Source organism: Macaca thibetana, chromosome 4, assembly GCF_024542745.1.
Source record: "Macaca thibetana thibetana isolate TM-01 chromosome 4, ASM2454274v1, whole genome shotgun sequence".
Taxonomy (NCBI): domain Eukaryota; kingdom Metazoa; phylum Chordata; class Mammalia; order Primates; family Cercopithecidae; genus Macaca; species Macaca thibetana.
The window spans coordinates 3,586,696-3,605,409 of record NC_065581.1 but is presented as its reverse complement, the minus strand read 5'-3'; the positions used below and the strand labels follow the sequence as shown (position 1 = coordinate 3,605,409).

Genomic DNA, 18,714 nt, shown 5'->3' with positions numbered 1-18,714 from the left:
CAGAGGGTTATCTAGTCCCTTCCTTTGGGCATAGGCACAGGCCACATGGACAGAGGCCCCAGGGTTCTCCAGTGGCTGAGTCACAGACCACGGACCCTGCCCCTCTTGGACCCTTGTGCCCTGCACAGCTGGCCGCCTGGGCCAGTGTGGCTGAGGTCAGTGGAGGGAGCAGGATCAGACAGCCCCACTGCCGAGCAGGGATTCCAGGTGAGCCAGGCGAAGAGGCACCTGGCACGTGCTTGAGGAAGTGGGGAGAAGGTTCCTGGTCTCCACTGACCCCGGTTACGGGGGTGCCCCTGCGGTAGCCCACTCTTTCAGAAGTGCCTTTGACCTATGTCTGGGGAGCCCTGGTGGGAGTTTCCATGGACTCTATGCTCTGGGACCTCTTAATTTCAGTCAGAAAGTTAAAGAAATTATTTTTATCTCTTTTATAGACCTATCCAATGAATTGCTTGAAAACTGAGCAGGCTTTTCCCCGTAAAACAAAATCAGACCAGAACTTCTGAAAAACCTTGTCTCCATGACCAGTAATACTAGGTTGGTGCAAAAGTAATTGCAGTAATCATGGTTTTTGCCATTAATAGTTCTGGGACTTAAGCCTTTGTGGTTTAATCGCCGCTCACAGGCACATTTGCATCAGCCTCAGTCACACAAGTGTGGGGGAGACGCCAGTGTCCTTGGGCACCTACTTCCCCATCCCTGCAAAGCTGAGGGATAGAACCTGTGATGGGAAGGCTTCTGCTCTGCGCTTCTCATGGGGAGATAGAAAAGCACCTGCGTCTTCATGCCTCCAGCTATGGTATTTTAAAAATAAAATATTGTACTGCTTCACAGCCACTCGGGCATGTGGTGACTGTGAGAATCGCAGAGGCTTAGATTCCTGGAAAGTGGCATGAGTCATGTCCACTTTGGTTTTCTCCAGGCAGAGATCTGACTTTTTTCCTTGTGAACGTGGCATGTAAATAACTGGTCTAAACAGGGGCTCCATTTCCAGGGGTCTGCGATCTGAGCAGCCGGGGCCGGCAGAGTGAGTCTTCCCTGTGTCATTGGGGGTGGGGCGGTCCTGGGCCAGCACCCCTGGCTGTAGCCACCATGCAGTGGGGCCTGATTCGCCCTGGGCTGAGCTCTGGCTGTGACCGGGGTGATTATGGAGTTTACCAGGCTGCCCCACTTGGAGGGGTCTTACACCTCCCATCCCCTTTTCAGATTGACAGTACCGACTCCAGCACAGACTTAACGGATCACTGGGTAGGTGAAACATTGCATGAGGCTTAGAGCAGGACTTCCAGGATGGGGCTATAGGTGCATAAGGCTGAATGAACGTTCCCGACGTCTCATCACAGAGGACGACCCCGGCGGTTCGTGGGCACCTGTTGTGTATTGAATTGGGAAGCTATTTCCTGGTGTGCTTTTTTGACTTTGAGCATTTCTGTCTCAATTCTAGGACTGGTTGCCATAAAGGAAGCCCACGACATAGAGACCAGGCTTAACGAGGTGGAGAAGTTGCTGAAGACGATCATAAGCATGCCCTGTAAAGTGAGTGCAGCCAGGACCCGGGCTGGGCAGGGAGGTGGGAGGCGCTGGCCGTCCCTCCAGAGAGCTGACTTGCTTGCTCCATCTCACTTAGCCGTGTTGTTCCCACCCCGGAAGTACCAGGCGATGGGGACGGGGATGGAGGTGTGCAGGTGTAATCAGGAGAAGGAAGGCTTTTGTGGGCTCCAGTGGCCCCGGTATTTCCTCCCTGGGGAAAGAGTGAAAATGAGGGATGTGAGGAGGCATGAGTAGGCGGGCATGGGGCCTCTCTGGCTGCAGGGGACTTTGCTTTCTGCCTCTGCTCAGAATCCCCCGTCTCGCTCGGGGGATTTTAGAACAGACATGTGGAAACCAAGCGGAATGTTGGTGTCAGCACAGTGAGGCACGTTGCACACGGATTTGACCATCAGCTCCCTTTCCACGTAAGCCTGTGGGCTTTGTCATGAGTGGTGGTTAAAAACCTGGACTCGAGCGCCAGGCAGACCTCCTTAGCTCCTGGCAGCTTCCGTTTCTTTCTGGCAAATGGGGAGAATGGACACAGCCTACAGTGGACTATAGACGGAGGGAGGCATGAGTGAAACTGGCACATCGGAGCCATGATTCCCTCCACTACCTCGGTCGCTGAGGCCTTGCCTTCCCGCTGCCTGGGTCATGAGCACATGAGGGCTGTGCAGTGATGGCAGCCCCGCCCCTGCGGCCAGCCATGGGAGCATCTGGACATTCCCGGGGCGTTTGCATCACACGGGCCACCTCTGCGGACAAGCAGGGCCCCTCTCTTGGTAGACAGACAGGGCCAACATATGGAGGTTGTTCATGTTTAGTAATCCCTGTATTTCTCCCCAGTATTCTAGATCAGAAGTTGTGCTCACTTTCTTCGAAAGATCTCCTCTGGATCAGGTGTTAAAAAATGATAATGTACATAAAATTCAACCCAGCTTTCAAAGTCCAGTCAAAATATCAGGTAAGAGCCGCAAGGGAGGTGTGGGGGGAGGGGCTGCTGTTGAGGCTGAGGCTTCACAGAAACCCTCACGGTTGGCTGTCTCTGCGGCTGGGCCACGCTTTTCCAGAAAGACAATCGGAGAGAAATGGGAACGCACAGGGAGAGGCTGTTGCCTGATCCCCCTAAGCAGTGTGTTTCCTCCTTTGGTTTCTACTCCTGCTGCATCCTCAGGGGTTTGTTTGGCGTGTAAATTGGAGCTCACTTCAGAAACGGTATAACGATGAACAGACACATTGATGATAGAGTTTGAAGCAAACTACTGGAATCCACTGTTCAGCCTGCTGAAGCGAGACAGCCCGTGTCACGTGGCGTTGAATTTGATTCTTGCTTTTAGGGGCATCCGTAACCAAAGGGACGCACAGGCTTTAGGTGTCCTTAGTGTGGATGTGGGATTGTGGCTCCTGGCGCAGGAAGGAAGGAAGGGGAATCTGGGACCTCTTGGCCAGTCCAAGTTTGGTGACTTACTAAGATCTGGGTTGCAGGTGTCATGAGAACACTAGATTTGTTTTTTGCAGCACTATTTCGGCAAAGGCTGCTGAGGAGGATTTTGTAGGGATAAGAGCTCTGTCCTGGGAGTCTCTAGGACTGGATTTTCCCAAGCAAGTGGCAGTCACCTTGTGACATAAGAGGTGACAGTTGCGTGTGGTCTTGCCATGGTCTGCCTGGTGGACAGGGAGGGAAGGGGGGACTCATGAGAGGGGACATGGCTCAGCCAAAGGAGAGCACCTCCATGACGCTGTGGTCTGCAGGAAGGAGAGCAGGGGGCCTTTGTCCATCATTCCGTTTCTGAATGGTGGAGGAAGCAGGGGAGATGGAGGGATGGAGGACTCAGAAGGATGTCAAGGGAGAAGAGTGGATGAGAGGGGGTCTGAGCCCAGAGCTGACTCAGAAGGAATTGGGGACACCAGAGGACAATGGGGATAGGTGATTGATGCTGTTGGCTGTGAATGTGACCTTGCTGATACTGACCACAGCACAGGTGGGATTCCGAATCGTGTGTTTGGGAGAACTGGGTGGGGTGGGCAGGTTCTGGAACCTGGAGTGGAAGATGGGTTTGTAGATATTAATAGGATTGTGTGTGTGCAGGGTGGTGGCATGCCTGACCCTGTCTGTGGCTGCTGCTTTGTTTTGTTTTTTACTTTTTTGTTTGTTTTTACTGACACATAATTATTGTACATATTTATGGGGTAAAGTGTGATGTTTCGATACATGTGTATATCGTATAAAAATCAAGTCAGAGTATTTAGCATTTCCATTATCTCAAACATTCATCTTTTCTTTGTGGTGAGAACATGCAAAACCCTCTCTTCTAGCTATTTTGAAATACACAAAGCAGTACTGTTAACCCCAGTCACCCTACTGTACAGTAGTAGCACAGCAGAGCTTATTCCTCCCACTGTCACTTTGTGCTCACTGACCAGTATCTCCCTGTCTGCCCCTGGCCCCTCCCTCTTCTGGTAACCACTGTTCTACTTGCTGCTTCTATGATCTCCCCTTCTCTAGATTCCACATATGGGTGAGATCTTGTGACATTTGTCTTTCTGTGCCTAGCTTATTTCACTTAATATAATGCCTACAGGCTGGTTCATGTTGCCACAAATGACAGCATTTCATTCTTTTTAATGGCAGAATAGTATTCCATTGTGCATATGTACCAATTTCCTTTACTCATTCATTGGTTGATAGACACTTCGGTGGTTTCCATTGTGTGTTCTTGGCACCTTTGTCAAAAATCATTTGGCTGCAAGTATATCGATTTATTTCTGTGTTCTCTATTCTGTTCCATTGATCTATGTGTTTTTTTATGCCAGTACCATGCTGTTTTGGTTATTGTAGCTCTGTCATATATTTTGAAGTTGTGTAGTGTAATGCCTCTGGCTTTGCTCAAGATTGCTTTGGCTGGCCAGGTGCAGTGGCTCACTTCTGTAATCCCAGCACTTTGGGAGGCCAAGGCGGGTGGATCATGAGGTCAGGAGATCGAGAGTATCCTGGCTAAACACGGTGAAACCCCATCTCTACTAAAAATACAAAAAATTAGTTGGGTGTGCTGGTGGGCGCCTGTAGTCCCAGCTACTCAGGAGGCTGAGGCAGTAGAATGGCATAAACTTAGAAGGCAGAGCTTGCAGTGAGCCAAGATTGCGCCACTGCACTCCAGCCTGGGTGACAGAGTGAGACTCTGTCTTAAAAAAAAAAAAAAAAAAAGATTGCTTTGGCTATTTTGGATCTTTTGTGGTTCCATATGCATTTTAGGATTGTTTTGCTCATTTTTGTTGTTGTTATTTTGTTTGTTGGTTTTGTTTTGTTTTGAGACAGGTTCTCCCCCTGTTGCCCAGGCTGGAGTGCAGTGGTGCAGTTACAGCTCAAGTGATCCTCCTGCCTCAGCCTCCCAAGTAGCTGGGCCTATAGGGGTGCCCCACCATGCCAGGCTAATTTTTGTATTTTTTGTAGAGATGAGGTTTTGCCATGTTTTCCAAGCTGGTTTCAAACTCCTGAGCTCAAGTTATTCATCTGTCTTGGCCTCCCAAAGTGCTGGGATTATTAGGTGTTAGCCACCATGCCTGGCTAGGATTGATTTTTTTCTATTCCTGTGAAGAATGTCATTTGTATTTTGATGGGGATTGCGTTGAATTTGTAGATCGCTTTCGGTGGTATACTGTTTTTGATATCTCCCTAAAATAGCTTCCTATGTGCCCTTAGACAAGAGCAGTGAGTACAGGAGCCCGGTTTTAGCTGGCAGTGGGTCTCCAGAACCTTTATGGGAGACTGAGGATGGCTGAGTCCTTTATCCTGGCTGGGTGTCTGTGGAGCCTCATCTCAGAGGGCTCACAGAGGGCTCTGGAGTCCTAATTGTCTATTGCTCTGGGTTTTGCATTTTGTATTATGGAGCATGGGGAAACCTGGTTCTTTAGTCTGAGTGGGGAGAGTCCTAGCACCAATGTCTCTGTTTTGGTTTGTTTTGCTCTGTTTGGGCAACCCAGAGATCGAGGAGCAACAGAGTCCTCCTAGTGCCTTGCCTTGTGGGAGGTGCTGGCCCCCAAGTGAGAGGGACAGATTAGAGCTCCCTGGAGCCACCTCTGATGCAGAAGCTCCTGAGGCACAGTGCCTGGCACGTGCTGCAGCCCGCCCTGGCCTCCTGTTTCTATTAGTGATGTGGATGAACACACGGCCCACGTGTACCCAAGGGACGAGCATAGTGAGACAAAATATAACAGGGAGAAACGTAGAGTCTCATGTTGCAGTTGAAAGTATGTTTTGTTTGCCTTTTTGCAAGGGCTGAGGACAGGTTTCAGCCACTGCTGTTTGTGGCCTTCCGTGTGTGATGGGGGTGCAGTGTCCAGGTCTAGGAAGGCAGGGGTCCTGGCCTCCTTATGCAAGTCAAGACTGTCCCTGGGATGCGGCAAGACGAATTATTGTATCCAGAGAAGAGTGTCTGCTGGACAGGGGTCAAAAGAATGGAAGGAAATGTGGAAGGGCAGCTAGGAGGCAGGGGATGCCACCCTCAGGTGTTGGCGGGCAGCCACAGGAAGGGGTCACGTGGGGGCTGGCACTGGGCCTGTGGGTAGAAGTAACTGTGGATGACTTTGGCTCAGCACAGAATACGTTCGAACATCTGGGGCTGCCTAACCGTGGAGTCTGCACCAGCCTGTGGCTGACAGTCTCAGTGCAAAGTCTGGGGGCCCGGAGGTGCTGCTGCAGGAGGCGGCAGGCAGCTCGGCCTCTTGCACCTTGCAGACCTGAGGCCTCAAGTGCCCTGGGTGTTTCCTCCTCTTCCTTTGCTCTGCCGGTCACCGAGTCTGATGTTCCCTCTCTGAACCCCCCAGACCCTCCGATCTCTGTTCCCAGTCTAGCCAGCCCCTCACTGTGTCTAAGGGAGCTTCTTAATCTAGAGCTGCTTAACCTGCCAGTGGTGAGGTGACACGCCCACCCACACCATGGCAGATACCTCCCTTCAGGAATGCTTTTTAATGAAATTACTATTGACAATAAATAGCCCCAACATCCCTTTGAGAAAATGGCTCACACATAGGCACATCATGTTCTCAGTCTTCGTCCCATATTTGGCATGTTTCTGGATCTGTGGGTCCCCAGGCTGCGCCACGAGGTCCAGAGAGCCCTGGCATCACCTGAGACTGTCCACATGGCTTTCTCTCATGCCTCCACCTTTCTCCAGGACATGAACCCGAGGACTGAGCCAGTCATCCCAAAGCTCTGGCCTCTAAGGCTCATTAACTGTCTTTTTGTTTTTTCTTTCTTTTTTTTTTTTTGAGACAGTGTCTTGTTCTGTCGCCCAGGCTGGAGTGCAGTGACGCGATCTCAGCTCACTGCAAGCTCCGCCTCCCGGGTTCACACTATTCTCCTGCCTCAACCTCCTGAGTAGCTGGGACTACAGGCGCCCGCCACCACGCCCAGCTAATTTTTTTTGTATTTTTAGTAGAGACGGGGTTTCACCGTGTTCGCCAGGATGGTCTTGATCTCCCGACCTTGTGATCTGCCCGCCTCAGCCTCCCAAAGTGCTGGGATTACAAACATGAGTCACTGCACCTGGCTCATTAACTGTCTTAAAAGCTCACTCTCACAATCAAGCCCAAGTCCTTGGTCATTCTGGGCATTCAGAGCCTAGCCCATGCTAGCCTTTTGATTTTGTCGCCTCCACTCCAGAGCCTCAGCCTCCTGCGGGTGGACTGGCCAGCTGTTGCATGAACTGTGGCCCTGCAGGGTCCTTCGTGCAAACCTGCCTGTCCACTGCTGTCCTGGTGAATTTCATTCATTCCCAGCCGAGAGCCCGCATCCACCTTCCTCCTCCATTTCTTATGCCATTGACATACGTGTAGGGAGGCGGTGCCATGGGGGACAGGCCCTGTGACCGTCTCTGCTCTCGATTTAGGCTGGCGATGGGGACCTGCAGGCGCCAAGTGCCTTTTCTAGGACAGTTTAGTTGTTAGGAGTTCCACTAGATGGCGCCTGGTGCTAGCAGTCGCGGCGACCGTTGGCACATCCTGGGGCCACGGTGAGGACAGTCAGCATGGACTGCAGCCCTTGGCAATCCTTCCAACCAGTGCAGCCTTAATCATGCTTTGTCCCAAGGCTTATCAAATGTAAGAAAGCAGGAATCTAGAGCGTTCTGCCCCGTGGCTGCAGCTGTGCAATGTAAAAGGAAATGCAAACCTCAGCTTCCATCTGGCAACTTGGGCTCGTCAATCTCAGCCACAAAAATCTGACCATCCAGGTTTAAGAGGCCTGGAAATGCATCACAATTTTATTTTTCATTAATCTGGCTTCTGGCCAATCTCAACCTTAGTGTTACTGTGTAGGGGTAGCCCAGTTAGCCAGTTAATAAAGGGACACTGCTTTGGGTTTTGTTCCGTTGCTGGAGTACATTGGAAATACAGTGGGAGAGAGGAGGTGAAAGGGAGGAAGGCTATAGTGTGAATGCTTTCACGGCTGAGACTGCGTGTCTGCTGAGAAAAGGAATAGAGTTATTGAAGTGAGGGGTCGCGACACATTTGTGGGGCTATGAAAACATAGCTGCATCTAAAAAACAGAAAAATTGCCATCAGGCAAATAGACACACTGGTCATTGGTGCAAAGAAGATCCATTGACTGACAGATGCAAAGATTCATGAGTGAAACTTTGAGGAGAAACAGGATTTGCATAGCCTTGAGGCATCCTCCCTCAATTATTAACTACAAAGGGAAAGGTGGTAACTTCACTGTGGAAACAGCTGGCAGAAGCCTCCTCACCAGGCACTCCACAGCAGCCTCACCAGCAGCAGGACCTGTCGGCATCACCCCCACGCCCATATGCCACTCCAGGTCTCATGCAGCGTCACTGTGTGGGATTCCTGCCAAAAATGCATCACCTCGATCGAATCACTCTGAAACTGCCAACAAACCCAAATCGAGGGACATTTGCTAAAATAGCTCAGTCCTCTCTTAAAGTGTTATGGTCATGAGAGACAAGGAAAGATGGAGGAACCGTCAGAGGTCGTAGAAGACCAAGACAGAGCAACACAGTGCAACAAGAGATCCTGGATTGGGGCCCGCACGGAAAAGAGGAGCATTGGTGGAAAAACTGTTGAAGATTCGAGTGAGCCTTTAGTTAACGGTGTTGTGCCAATGTCAATTTCCATGGAAGGGCAGGGCTGTTTTCATTGTGTAAAAAAATAGCTTGAAAGTGAACAAGATGATTAAAATGGCTACATCGGTCAAAGATTCTTGCCGTAGATACTAAGCTGACTCCTAAACATTCACATTGAGGTGAAGCATGCTACAATTTTTCTGGAATTACAACATTTTCTTCCGTTCTTTTTTATTTACATCATAATGGATGTGAACATTACTGTGATGAAATTCTCAATACTTGATCATCAATTTCAGCCACAAAATCAGTGGAAATAGAACTGTTTCTCATTAATCTGGCTTCTGTATAACGTCAACCTTATTTTTACTTTGGGGTAGCCCCATGGTTCATAAAAGGGGACCATGATTATTCTCACCGATCAGCATTTGCTAGATTCTTGACATACATCATCTCAGTCAGTCTGCATAATGGCCTTTGGAGTGGATACCTTTATTTCCATCGTACAGATGCGGAAACTGAGCAAGAAGTCACCTGCTCTGCAGGCGTAAGCAGCAGAGCCTTCCCCAGCTGCACCGTCTGTGTGCTTTCCTACCTGCTTATGCCTCCGGAGGAGCCAGCATTCCACACTGCAGACACGCCATACTTGCTAGTGCTCTGTCCACACTGCAGACACGCCATACTTGCTAGTGCTCTGTCCACACTGCAGACACACCATCCTTGCTAGTGCTCTGGTCGAAGGCACATGGCAAGTTACCAGTGGACTTTGTTACACGTCAGGCTCCCTGGTCCCGTAGCAATGAATCTCAATGAAGCCTTTTGCTTGAAGGAACAAAGTCATGGTCTACACCATCCTCTCGTGAAAACTGACCCAGGAGGTCAACTCCCATTTAAACATCTGCTGTCCGTGGTTGAAACGGGGCACAGACTACAGGCTTAGCAAGATGATCTCCTTGAACCAGTGGTCCCTACAATTAGAGGCTTGCTAGAGCTAAACGCTTTTCCTTCTTTTTTTAAACTGTGGACCTGTTCTAATTTGTACAGCTTTTCTTAGGACTGTTTTGTTAAAGTGACCAAATAAATAAAAATGTAAACTGTTATAGAATCTGTGCTCTGTTTTCAACTAGCGCAGGCATATGAAAACTGGGTACATTCCCTAGGTTTTAAGACAATTTGCTTTTCAATAAACCATCCCTTTCTGAACCCGAGTTGTAAATAAATGTTGCAAAGGTTGCTGCACACCTGCCAGCTGTGTAGCCTGGCTTACCCCAAGGTTTTCTGAGGTTCTGGGGCTGAGAGCAGAGGCGGGATCCAGGAGGGAACCGGAGCTTCTCAGGGACCATCTTTAGTGAAATATGAGAGTCTAAGCGAAGTCCCTCTCGGGGCCGGGCCTGAGACAGCAAGGTCCATGCAGGAGGCACCAGACATACCTTGGTGTTCTCCAGGGCCCAGCCAGCCTTGCAAATAATTAAACCACGTGTATGTGCACGAGGCTCCTTGTCACAGGCAATTAAGGAATGATTTCTTACAAATTTATTTTTTGGGAGACTGGTAAAGACTCCCATTTTATAGAGCTCCAAACTTCACATTTAGGAAAGATTAGGCATGTAAAATACCTCTTCAGAATTTTATTCAGAAGTGATTTGCAGCAGTGACATTTGTTTTAACTCGTAGGCCACCACCCAACCAAATTCCCTTTGCAAAAGGGGTGGGAGAAAGGGGAGGGGCTGTCAGCTGGCTGTATGGAGGTTGCTCTGAGGTTTTATGTGCTTCCCGTGAAAGACAGATTTGGGTCAGAGTTAATAAAAACAATAAAGGGAGTGGTTCTGTGCTGCCACCCATTTTAGATAGAGAGGCGAGGGACTCTTAGTTTATCTTGTTAGGATGTAGCAGTTTCCACAGTCCGCCTGTTCAGTGAGGCTTTGGTAAGCATCCTCGTTCGCCCCTTTGGCACCTGGAAGTGTGGCTGATCCCAGAGTTTGGGCACTGATTCCTCTTTGCTTCGTAGAGCTCCTTCTCAGGACCTGCAGCCCTAGCAGTGGTACAGGGAGGAGGGCAGGGAAGAGCTGAGGACTGATGTCCCCATGAAACACCAGTGGCCCCTTCTCCAGAGAGGCAGGCAGAATTTTAGCAATGACTTGATGAATCTGACTGATGAATCGACATCTTGATCCTATGGGGGGTGAGGAGGAAATGTGTTTTTCTTTCCTCATTTTTGTGTAATTTCCCTAATTCTCTTCATTTGGAAAACAGTTCAAAGAACTGAGAACCAAATACCTAGAAAGATTAAACAGCAAGTGACTTATTTCAGTCACACAAAAAAAGCAAATCCATACGCAGGAATAAACCAGTCTAAATTGTGGTAACGTGTAAGAAAAAATAAAGGAAAACAGTCCCCCAAGCAACTAAGGCGTCCGATCGGGCAGTGAGCGATGTTCCTGTTGGGTGTGGCGTGCCAGGGGAGGGGAGGGCTGTTGGGAGCTGTGCCCCGAATGGGAATAAGATGATCCCTTGGATTTGGGAAGGCACCAGGAATTTGGAGTATATTTTAGGCAGGGCTTTCATGATGGGGTGCATAGAGGTTCTGATGCAAAAGAACAGATGACTGTGGTCCAGGTCTTAGAACTGAGGTTCGGAGATGAGCAGCCTCACGGGCAGCTGGAGGACTTTGGTGCCAAGAACTGGCCATGGCTACCAGGTCTCATCTGCCGAGCGAGGGGACGGAAACGCGGTCCCTCAGAAAATACGAACGAATGCTACAGCAGACAGTCCACCACTCGTGCTTTTTATGCCTGGGTGGACCAGATGGCATGATGCGATCCAGGAGTTCCTGGGATTTCAGAGTGAGAAGGATCCTCAGAGATTAATACAACTTTGAAATTTTCCATTGGAGGAAACTGAGTCCCAAGGCCATGGAGCTCATTGTCCTGGCTCTTCATCCTCCGTTCCAGCCCCTCCAGCCGAGGACGAGCGCAGACTCCCACCCTCTCTAGCTCACGCCATGCAGCCAGTGTGGACGTAGGAAGTCGTTTTTCTTTGTTGGCTTTTCTAAATTACCCAAATCTGTGCTTATTTGGAAAAAAAAAATCATTTACATAAATCATTACATTTATATGCAGCAAAACAGTGAAAGTCACCCTTTGATTTAAAATGCACACTGAGAAGTAACTCAGGAATGGGCAACCAATACTGTATATTCTCACTTAGAAGTGGGAGCTAAGCTATGAGGATGCCAAGGCATGGGAATGATATCATGGAGTTTGGGGACGTGGGGTGAGGGATAAAAGATGGAGCCACCAAATCTCAGAAATCACCACTAAAGAACTTATCCATGTAACCAAGACCCACCTGTGCCCCCAAAACTATTGAAATAAAAATAAAATAAAACGCAGACCTATTTCACGCAATCAGAACAACAACCCAGGCCGTCAATATTGTTACTCCTGTCTCAGCCACAGTGAGAGCTCAGCAAGGCGAGGTACCCTGGGCAGAGCCACGCGTCACTGTGCCATGGATCTGCTCTCACGTGCAGACTCACAGATTCGAGCCCAGTACTCCTTCTTTGTACTCTAGCTTTAAGCCCACAGCGAAGGGCATGTGCAGAGAGAGCTCAGGCAGCCAGAGCATCTTTGTAAGGGGAGAGACCCACAGCAGGCCTGGCTTCTGAGGGGTTGACCTCTTCCCTGACTTTGTGGGGCAGAGCTCTGAATGGGTCTTGGGTGCACAGCATTCTCTTACAGTGTGGAAGCGAGGCACGGGCAACAGGTGGAGGAGAAAGTAGGGGGATGGGGGTAAGCCCCAAGCTCCAAAACCTCAAGCACCGAACCCTCCTGAGAACTCACCTTGTTGCTTTGATTTTCAGAAATCATGAGGTCCAATGGATTTTGTTTAGCAAATACCGAAACAATAGTTATTGACCACAGTATACCAAATGGAAGAGACCAGCACCTGGGCATGGACCCAACAGAGCATTTGTAAGTACGCTGATTGGAATATTGTTTCATAGACTGTCCTGAGCTGTTTGCCTTGTGGGATGGGGGCTCACTGTTCTTATTGGAAGGAAGTGGGTACCCAGAGCCACCCAGCAGTTCCTGCCTGCATTTGGACACTGATTTTAAAAGTTTGCCTTTCCTAGAGTCTGGTGAGATCTTGATTAGTAAATCTGTGGAGGACGGAGTTGCTGGCTCTGAGGGGCATTTAGGAGACATTGCAGGGCTAGGGGCCTGGTTTGTGTGGGGCCCTAAAGGGTGTGATGCTGTCTCCAGGGCCAGGAGGGCCACATGCCTCACACTCAGTGGTCCTGATTCCCTGGGATGGGGACATGTTTGCCTCTTGGCCGCCTGGCCCTGTGCTGAAGGTGTAGGATGTGTTGGATTACTGAGGCTGGACAGCCAAAGCCACCACTGTTTTCTCCGCTCTTTCTGTCTCTGGTTTGACTGTAACACGTGCTCCAGAGAGCCCGACACTGGGGGCACTGTGAGGCGCAGCACCTTAGCCTTGGCTCTTCTCCAGGCATCTTCATGGTGAATTACAGGGACACCAGGTCCCCAGACAGCCTGGCCTCTGTTTCCTGACATAGCCAAATCCAGGCTGCTACTGAGCTCAGAAAGTTATTTAAACTTTCCTGACTTGTCTTACCTTCGCGGGGCCATTCTGCTGTCTCACCATGGGCTGTGTTGAAGACCACAGATGATGAGTGTAAAACATCCCGCTTGAGAGCCCCACAGAGGCAGCTCTGGCTGCAGAGTCTCCCTGTGGGCCCAGGAATGAGATAGCCTGGGGATGGCCTGGGTCTTGCCCCACCCATTTGCTAGCCCTCCACAGCAGCAGATTGAAACTAGAACTAGGTGGGCCACATGTGCCGAGACCCACATCCGGGCCTGTGGGCTGCAGGGCTGTGACCCTAGCATGAACCTGGGCTCCAGCCGGTGGCCTGGGCCTCCTCTGCTGAATCCCTGCTCCATGACTGAGCATGGCGGGGGGTGAGGGGGTCCCTGTCAGGCTTGTGGGACTGGCTCCTGCTAACAGACTCCCACCTTGACCAGTGTGCCTCTCAGGTAGACGGTGCGAGAATCCTTCCCAGGGTCATGAACTGCTGGTGGCAGAGGCTGTCCCGGTGGGGCCAAGGCCACAGCTTTCCTGACCTGCTTTGCCCCTTTGTGTCCCTTGCCCTGACCCCACTGTACATAGCTCATTCACTCATTCCCTGTGGGTCCCCCATGCCAACAGGCTGGCACCGTGGAGGTACAAGGCTGGGGTGTAATCACGGATGAAAGAAAGAGGCCTGTTAGCTTGGCAGGGGTAGTTACTGGCCAGGCACTGTCTTGGGGGAGAAGACAGATGGAGACCCTTTCTCATCACCAGTTGTGCAGGCTCTGAGTCTCCAGTGCTTCTAAGGGGACCTCTTTCTATCTGCAAGAGGCCCTCGGCACCCTGGAATGAGGCCAGATTGAGGAGGCAGGTTCAACTGTGAGCGGGCTGGAGCTGAGGAGAAACGCACGAGAGAAGAAAGCCGGGCCAGGGGTGTGGCTCTAGCGGCAGCCCCGGGCTGTGTGTGGACAGGAATGACAGGTCTTGAATAGGCGGCCACCTGCTCCGGGACTCCTGGTTCACAGGGAGAGAGGGCCGAGAAAATCTCCACGATCCCAGGAAAGCCTAACAAAGAAACGCCTGGGGCTCAGGGGAGCATTTGGAGGGAGTTCTGACTCGTGCTTGCCGGGCCTCTCTCTGGCTGCTCAATCTCGGGCAGTGCAGTGGAGTTGACAATGGTCCAGCTCCAGTGTCTGCAGGGACGATCTGTTACTATACGGCCTCCGCTGTCGGGTGGGGAGTTGACAGCAACCAAGGGCGCAGAGAGATGCCGTTTGTGAACTGGAGGCTTCACCTCCCTGCGCGGCTGTCCTCCCTGGCACCCGAGGCTGACCATCTGGCCTGAGTCTGTGAGCTCAGTGCTGCTGGGCCCATGGCAGGGCCCCCTCAGCAGAGTCTTGGCAGGCTGCCCCCAGTCTGGCCCCAGGGGCAAGTGGGCACCAGTGCCGGGGCCCAGAGACCCCCCTGCACTCAGAAAATGGTTGTATCTGATAGAGATGGGGCCAGTGGGGGCTTCTGGGACTCTGCCGGTGACAGTCTCAGCTGGTGAAGGGATTGCCCAGCTTCTGGGAAGTCATCTAGGGCCGAGGCACTGGGCGGTTGTGTGGGGACCTCAGGGAGCTTCAGCCCCGTGACTCTCTTTTCCCTGAGCATCCCAGTGCCCCTCCTTCCTCATGTCCTCAGGGTCATCCTGTGATCTGGGCGGGGAGGATGGGCAGGTTGTGGGACACTGTTTGAGGTGGGCTGTGGCTCTGCCCCTCGCCTGGCTTGAGCCTTTCAGCACACCCAAGGCTCCCCGTTGGGTTTCCATCCAGCCCTGGTCTGGGGAAGAGATTTCATTCCCTGGGATGAAGTTAGAGAGCTGCTCTGTCTCCGTGAGCCCCCGTAGCTTTCCCACCCACAGCTAGGGCTCTTTGTGCCACGGCCTCTGTTCCAGCCTCATGTTGCCAGGACCGTGAGCACAGGGAAGCCGAGGCAGGGGCTGACAACACACCCCAGGCCTGGCCGTGGAGTCAGAGGGGAGGCCTCTTCTGCAACCTCAGCCTTCTTATCCACACACCTTAAAGCTGTCTTCACAGCCCTGTCCCTTGAGGTCAGCGGGATACGCACAACGTACTAGGTTTGGGGGAACATGTGCTCACCCTGCCTTGTTGTGTGTCCGGCCAGGGGCCTGGACTGTGCGGTAATCTTGGCCATGGCAAAGCTTTGCAGATATGGCTGAGTTCCCACAGTTGTCACTGGCCAGGGCCACCTTCAGGCACTAGGGGCGGCACAGGAGGCAGCCCTGAGGTGACTCCCAGGAGGACAAGGCGGCCCCTTGCCTCTGTCCACACTCCCACGCAGCCTGCTGGGTTTGGGCTGATTCATAGGTTGAGGGAGATCCCACAAGCAGCACGGCTCTGTCCCCCTTCCTGGGGAGAATGTCCTTCTTGTGCTTTTCTCTTTGTTATGCGTTTTTTAAGACTTGGAGTCTCTTTTTGTAATGTAGGAGGTCATGCCTGGGCTGCGGAGGGAGTAGAAACAGTTCCAGTGTGTGGGGAGTCAGTATTGCGGGCTTTTCGTCCCCTTATGTTTGGGGTTTGTATTCTTCCCTTGGTTCTCCACACCCCATGTGAGTCCCCCACATTCGGATGCTTCTCATCTGCCAGAGCCCGAATGAAACACGTACCCGCATGCAGGCTTCCCCGCTAGAAGGTATCTGTCCCTGCGACCTCCACGCACCTCGCTGGCTCTTCTCCAGCCTCCTGTTCCCTCCGCAGCCTCCTGTGCCACCATGTGCCAACTTGGCTGTGGTCAGGCTGTGAGCCCGTGACCACTCCTTTCTGAGCTGTCCCCAGGGCCCAGCACCAGGCAGGCGCCTCTTCCCTGAGGACGGACCCCGCCTGCCTTGTTCACTGCTGATCCTGTAGCCTGCCGCGGTGCTGGGCACAGAACAAGAGGTGCAAATCAGCACTCCGTGAATGAAGGAATGGATGAAGGCCTCGCTAAGGGTTGTCTAAGCAAATACAGACAGCAGTCTCCAAGGCAGTGGAAACCAGAAGCTCTAGCAGTCTCAGAGTAGGAGCCAGCTCACCAGTTAATTTGTAGCTGTGATTTTTTGCACACTTACTTATGGGCATTGAAAGCCATGCTCACAGGCCTGGCGGGTATTTGGTGTTGATCCCAACAATGAGCCAGCCCTCACTTCTGTTTTCTCTAATTTCAGATTTGAGAATGGCAGTGAGTTTCCCTCAGAGCTGGAGGACGGGGATGACCCAGCAGCCTACGTCACCAACCTGTCGTATTACCACCTGGTGCCCTTCGAGACAGACATTTTGGACTGAACCTCTCTATCAGGCCTCCCCCACCTCAGCTGTTCACTGCCAGCTCTGATGCTGTCCACTGTGCTGGCCCCCATGGTCACAGCTGCTGCCCCAACCCTGGACCTCCCAGATGTCCCAGGCCCCACGGATGCCAGGAGGCCTGGCTGTCCTGCAGGTGGGGCAGCAGGGGCTCCTAGTGGGCCAGGCTGACCACAGAATCTCCAGCAAGCTGAGGTCATGGCCGGAGGCCACAGGGCCTGTGTTCTGAGGGTCCTCACTCCCCGCTTGGTGCCCACAGGGCTGCACACTGCTGGGGCGGGGACAGTTCCTGCAGGGCTCGCTCTCACTGTTACTGCTTCCTGGGAGGTGCATCCCTCCTGGTCAAGTGGCCTAGCGCCCCCCCGGCCACCCTGACTCCCCACCGTTCCCTCCCACGGCAAACACACAAAATTGTCTAGAGGGAGATTTTGGCAAGTCTCCCCTTCCAGATGCCACAGGCAGGGGATGTTTAGTAATCCAGGATTTCTCTGAGAACTGGGATGTGTGGCTTTTTTTTTTTTTTTTTTTGCTTTTTATCTTCTATCTGGAAACTGGCTTTGGGTCAACCCCAGGAGTGTTTGCAGAAGGCCCAGCACAGTGGGGGGTATTAGCCGCAGGGCGGGGAAGGCATTGCTGACCAGATGCCCATGTGAGCTTGGACTGAGCACTGGTGGTTCTTCCCAGAGGAAAGAAATTTCTTCCCCACCTGCTAGGTCTCTGGGCCTTCAGCGCAGGTCCCGGTGCTGCAGCCACACCACCCCGGAGTGCTTGTTGACGGAGTTGCCATAATGAACTTGAAAGGACGGGACTCAAGAGGGAAGCTGGGGCTCCCCTGCCCACAGGAGAGGATCCCTGTTCTTCAGGCTTCTCTGCTCAGTGTCTACTAACGACCGACATTTGCTAATGTAAATAATAGTAAATTATTGAGAATTCTAATTCTTTTACACAGTCTGTTTTTAATCTATTTTAATTAAATAAAATCTATGACTCTACTTTGGTCTGTCCAAGATGTTTGTGTATAACGGCATGGTTCTTTCTGTCCCCTGCCTTGGGACAGGGTGGAAACCAAATACTGACTCCTCGGGCCTGGCCCCTCCCCCTCTTCCTGTCACATTCCGTGAGTGAGAAAGTGTGCTGTGTTCTTACCCCAGGGAAACGATCTGCCCGGATTGAAAAATGGACACACAGCTTGTTTTATTTTGGAAGGAGAAGGGGGTTGACCTAGGGTTTGTTTCTTTTCCTCCATTTTTCTTTTTGGCAGCCACAGGAAATCCCTTTGATGGCCCAGCTGCAAAGCACACGGACTTTCCTTTGGTTTTGCATTCCCCTCTGCCTTCCAGCTGTGTTGTTTAAACCATCTCCATTTCAAATAGGCTAGTAGGTGGCTCACTCTGGGGTTGACCATTTGCCTTGTTTTTCTTGATGCGTCAAATTTGGTTCTGTGCAAGGATGAGGCTTCCTGTTTGGTAGCTAAGGTTAGAATTGATCAGCGTGTTCAGTCAATGCCATCTGACTTTCAAGGATTGATTCACGGGCTCGTCTCATCCGTTTCACAGAGCTGCTTCTCTCCAGCCATTTGGTCACTGATGCAGCTTCTTTGGCCACCTCCTTGCTCAGGCTGTGTTCCTCTGTCAAGACTCCAATTTGGCTCCCCAACCCCATCCCCTGTTCAGCCTTCACTGAAGAAGTTTTACCGTTCCCAGTCTGTGCGCAATGAGGTCAGCTATCACTGCTCAGTTTAGCTGGTGGTTTTGCCTGCAAGTATGGGCCCAGTATGGCCAGATCTCCTAGTTTTTCAGTAAAAGCTAGAAATCTGACTCTTCTTTGTGAAATATCCCAATTTTGAGGTGTTGGCAAAAAATACATAAATACGTAAAAATAAACAAAAATAGATTAGGAACTTGACCAAGCGAAAGAATTGTGAATTTTCAGCCTCTAAACTGTCATTTCAGAAAATCGATACCAGAGCATTTGAGGTTCATGTGTGAATTTTCATTCTTGCCCACACATTCCTCTGGGGACCGGCTTCTCTCCTAATTCACTCTCAGGCTCTTTGTGCTGCTCTGGCAACTAAGACACCCTTGGCTGCAGTGGCTTGGACACTGCCCTTAGTCACTGACAATTGTGTGAAGGCTGCTGTCATAACCTCCACTTACTACCTGAGGCTCCTG

General features: G+C 51.3%; 4 protein-coding genes across 14 annotated transcripts in view; 2 read left to right on the top strand and 2 right to left on the bottom strand.

The window, feature by feature from the left end:
* Positions 1–17,535, top strand: part of PXDC1 (PX domain containing 1) — a 29,728-nt gene extending 12,193 nt beyond the window's left edge. Inside the window, exons 2-5 of the mRNA XM_050787278.1 lie at positions 1,445–1,536; positions 2,377–2,494; positions 12,475–12,586; positions 16,408–17,535. Of these exons, the coding sequence (XP_050643235.1) occupies positions 1,445–1,536; positions 2,377–2,494; positions 12,475–12,586; positions 16,408–16,525 (440 nt within the window). The 3' untranslated portion in view covers positions 16,526–17,535. The remainder of the gene's footprint in view (positions 1–1,444; positions 1,537–2,376; positions 2,495–12,474; positions 12,587–16,407) is intronic.
* The window catches only part of LOC126952529 (tubulin beta-2A chain), a 759,189-nt gene that overhangs the window by 170,323 nt on the left and 570,152 nt on the right, over positions 1–18,714 (top strand). The window lies entirely within an intron of this gene.
* The window catches only part of PRPF4B (pre-mRNA processing factor 4B), a 908,191-nt gene that overhangs the window by 343,043 nt on the left and 546,434 nt on the right, over positions 1–18,714 (bottom strand). The window lies entirely within an intron of this gene.
* Positions 1–18,714, bottom strand: part of FAM50B (family with sequence similarity 50 member B) — a 667,415-nt gene that overhangs the window by 115,462 nt on the left and 533,239 nt on the right. The window contains exon 1 of one of the 3 annotated variants that reach the window (XM_050787266.1): positions 11,007–11,016. The exons of the other annotated variants lie outside the window; for them this stretch is intronic. The gene's annotated coding sequence lies outside the window, so the exon portion shown is untranslated. Of the gene's footprint in view, positions 1–11,006; positions 11,017–18,714 lie in introns of those variants that run through there. 3 annotated transcript variants of the gene reach the window in all.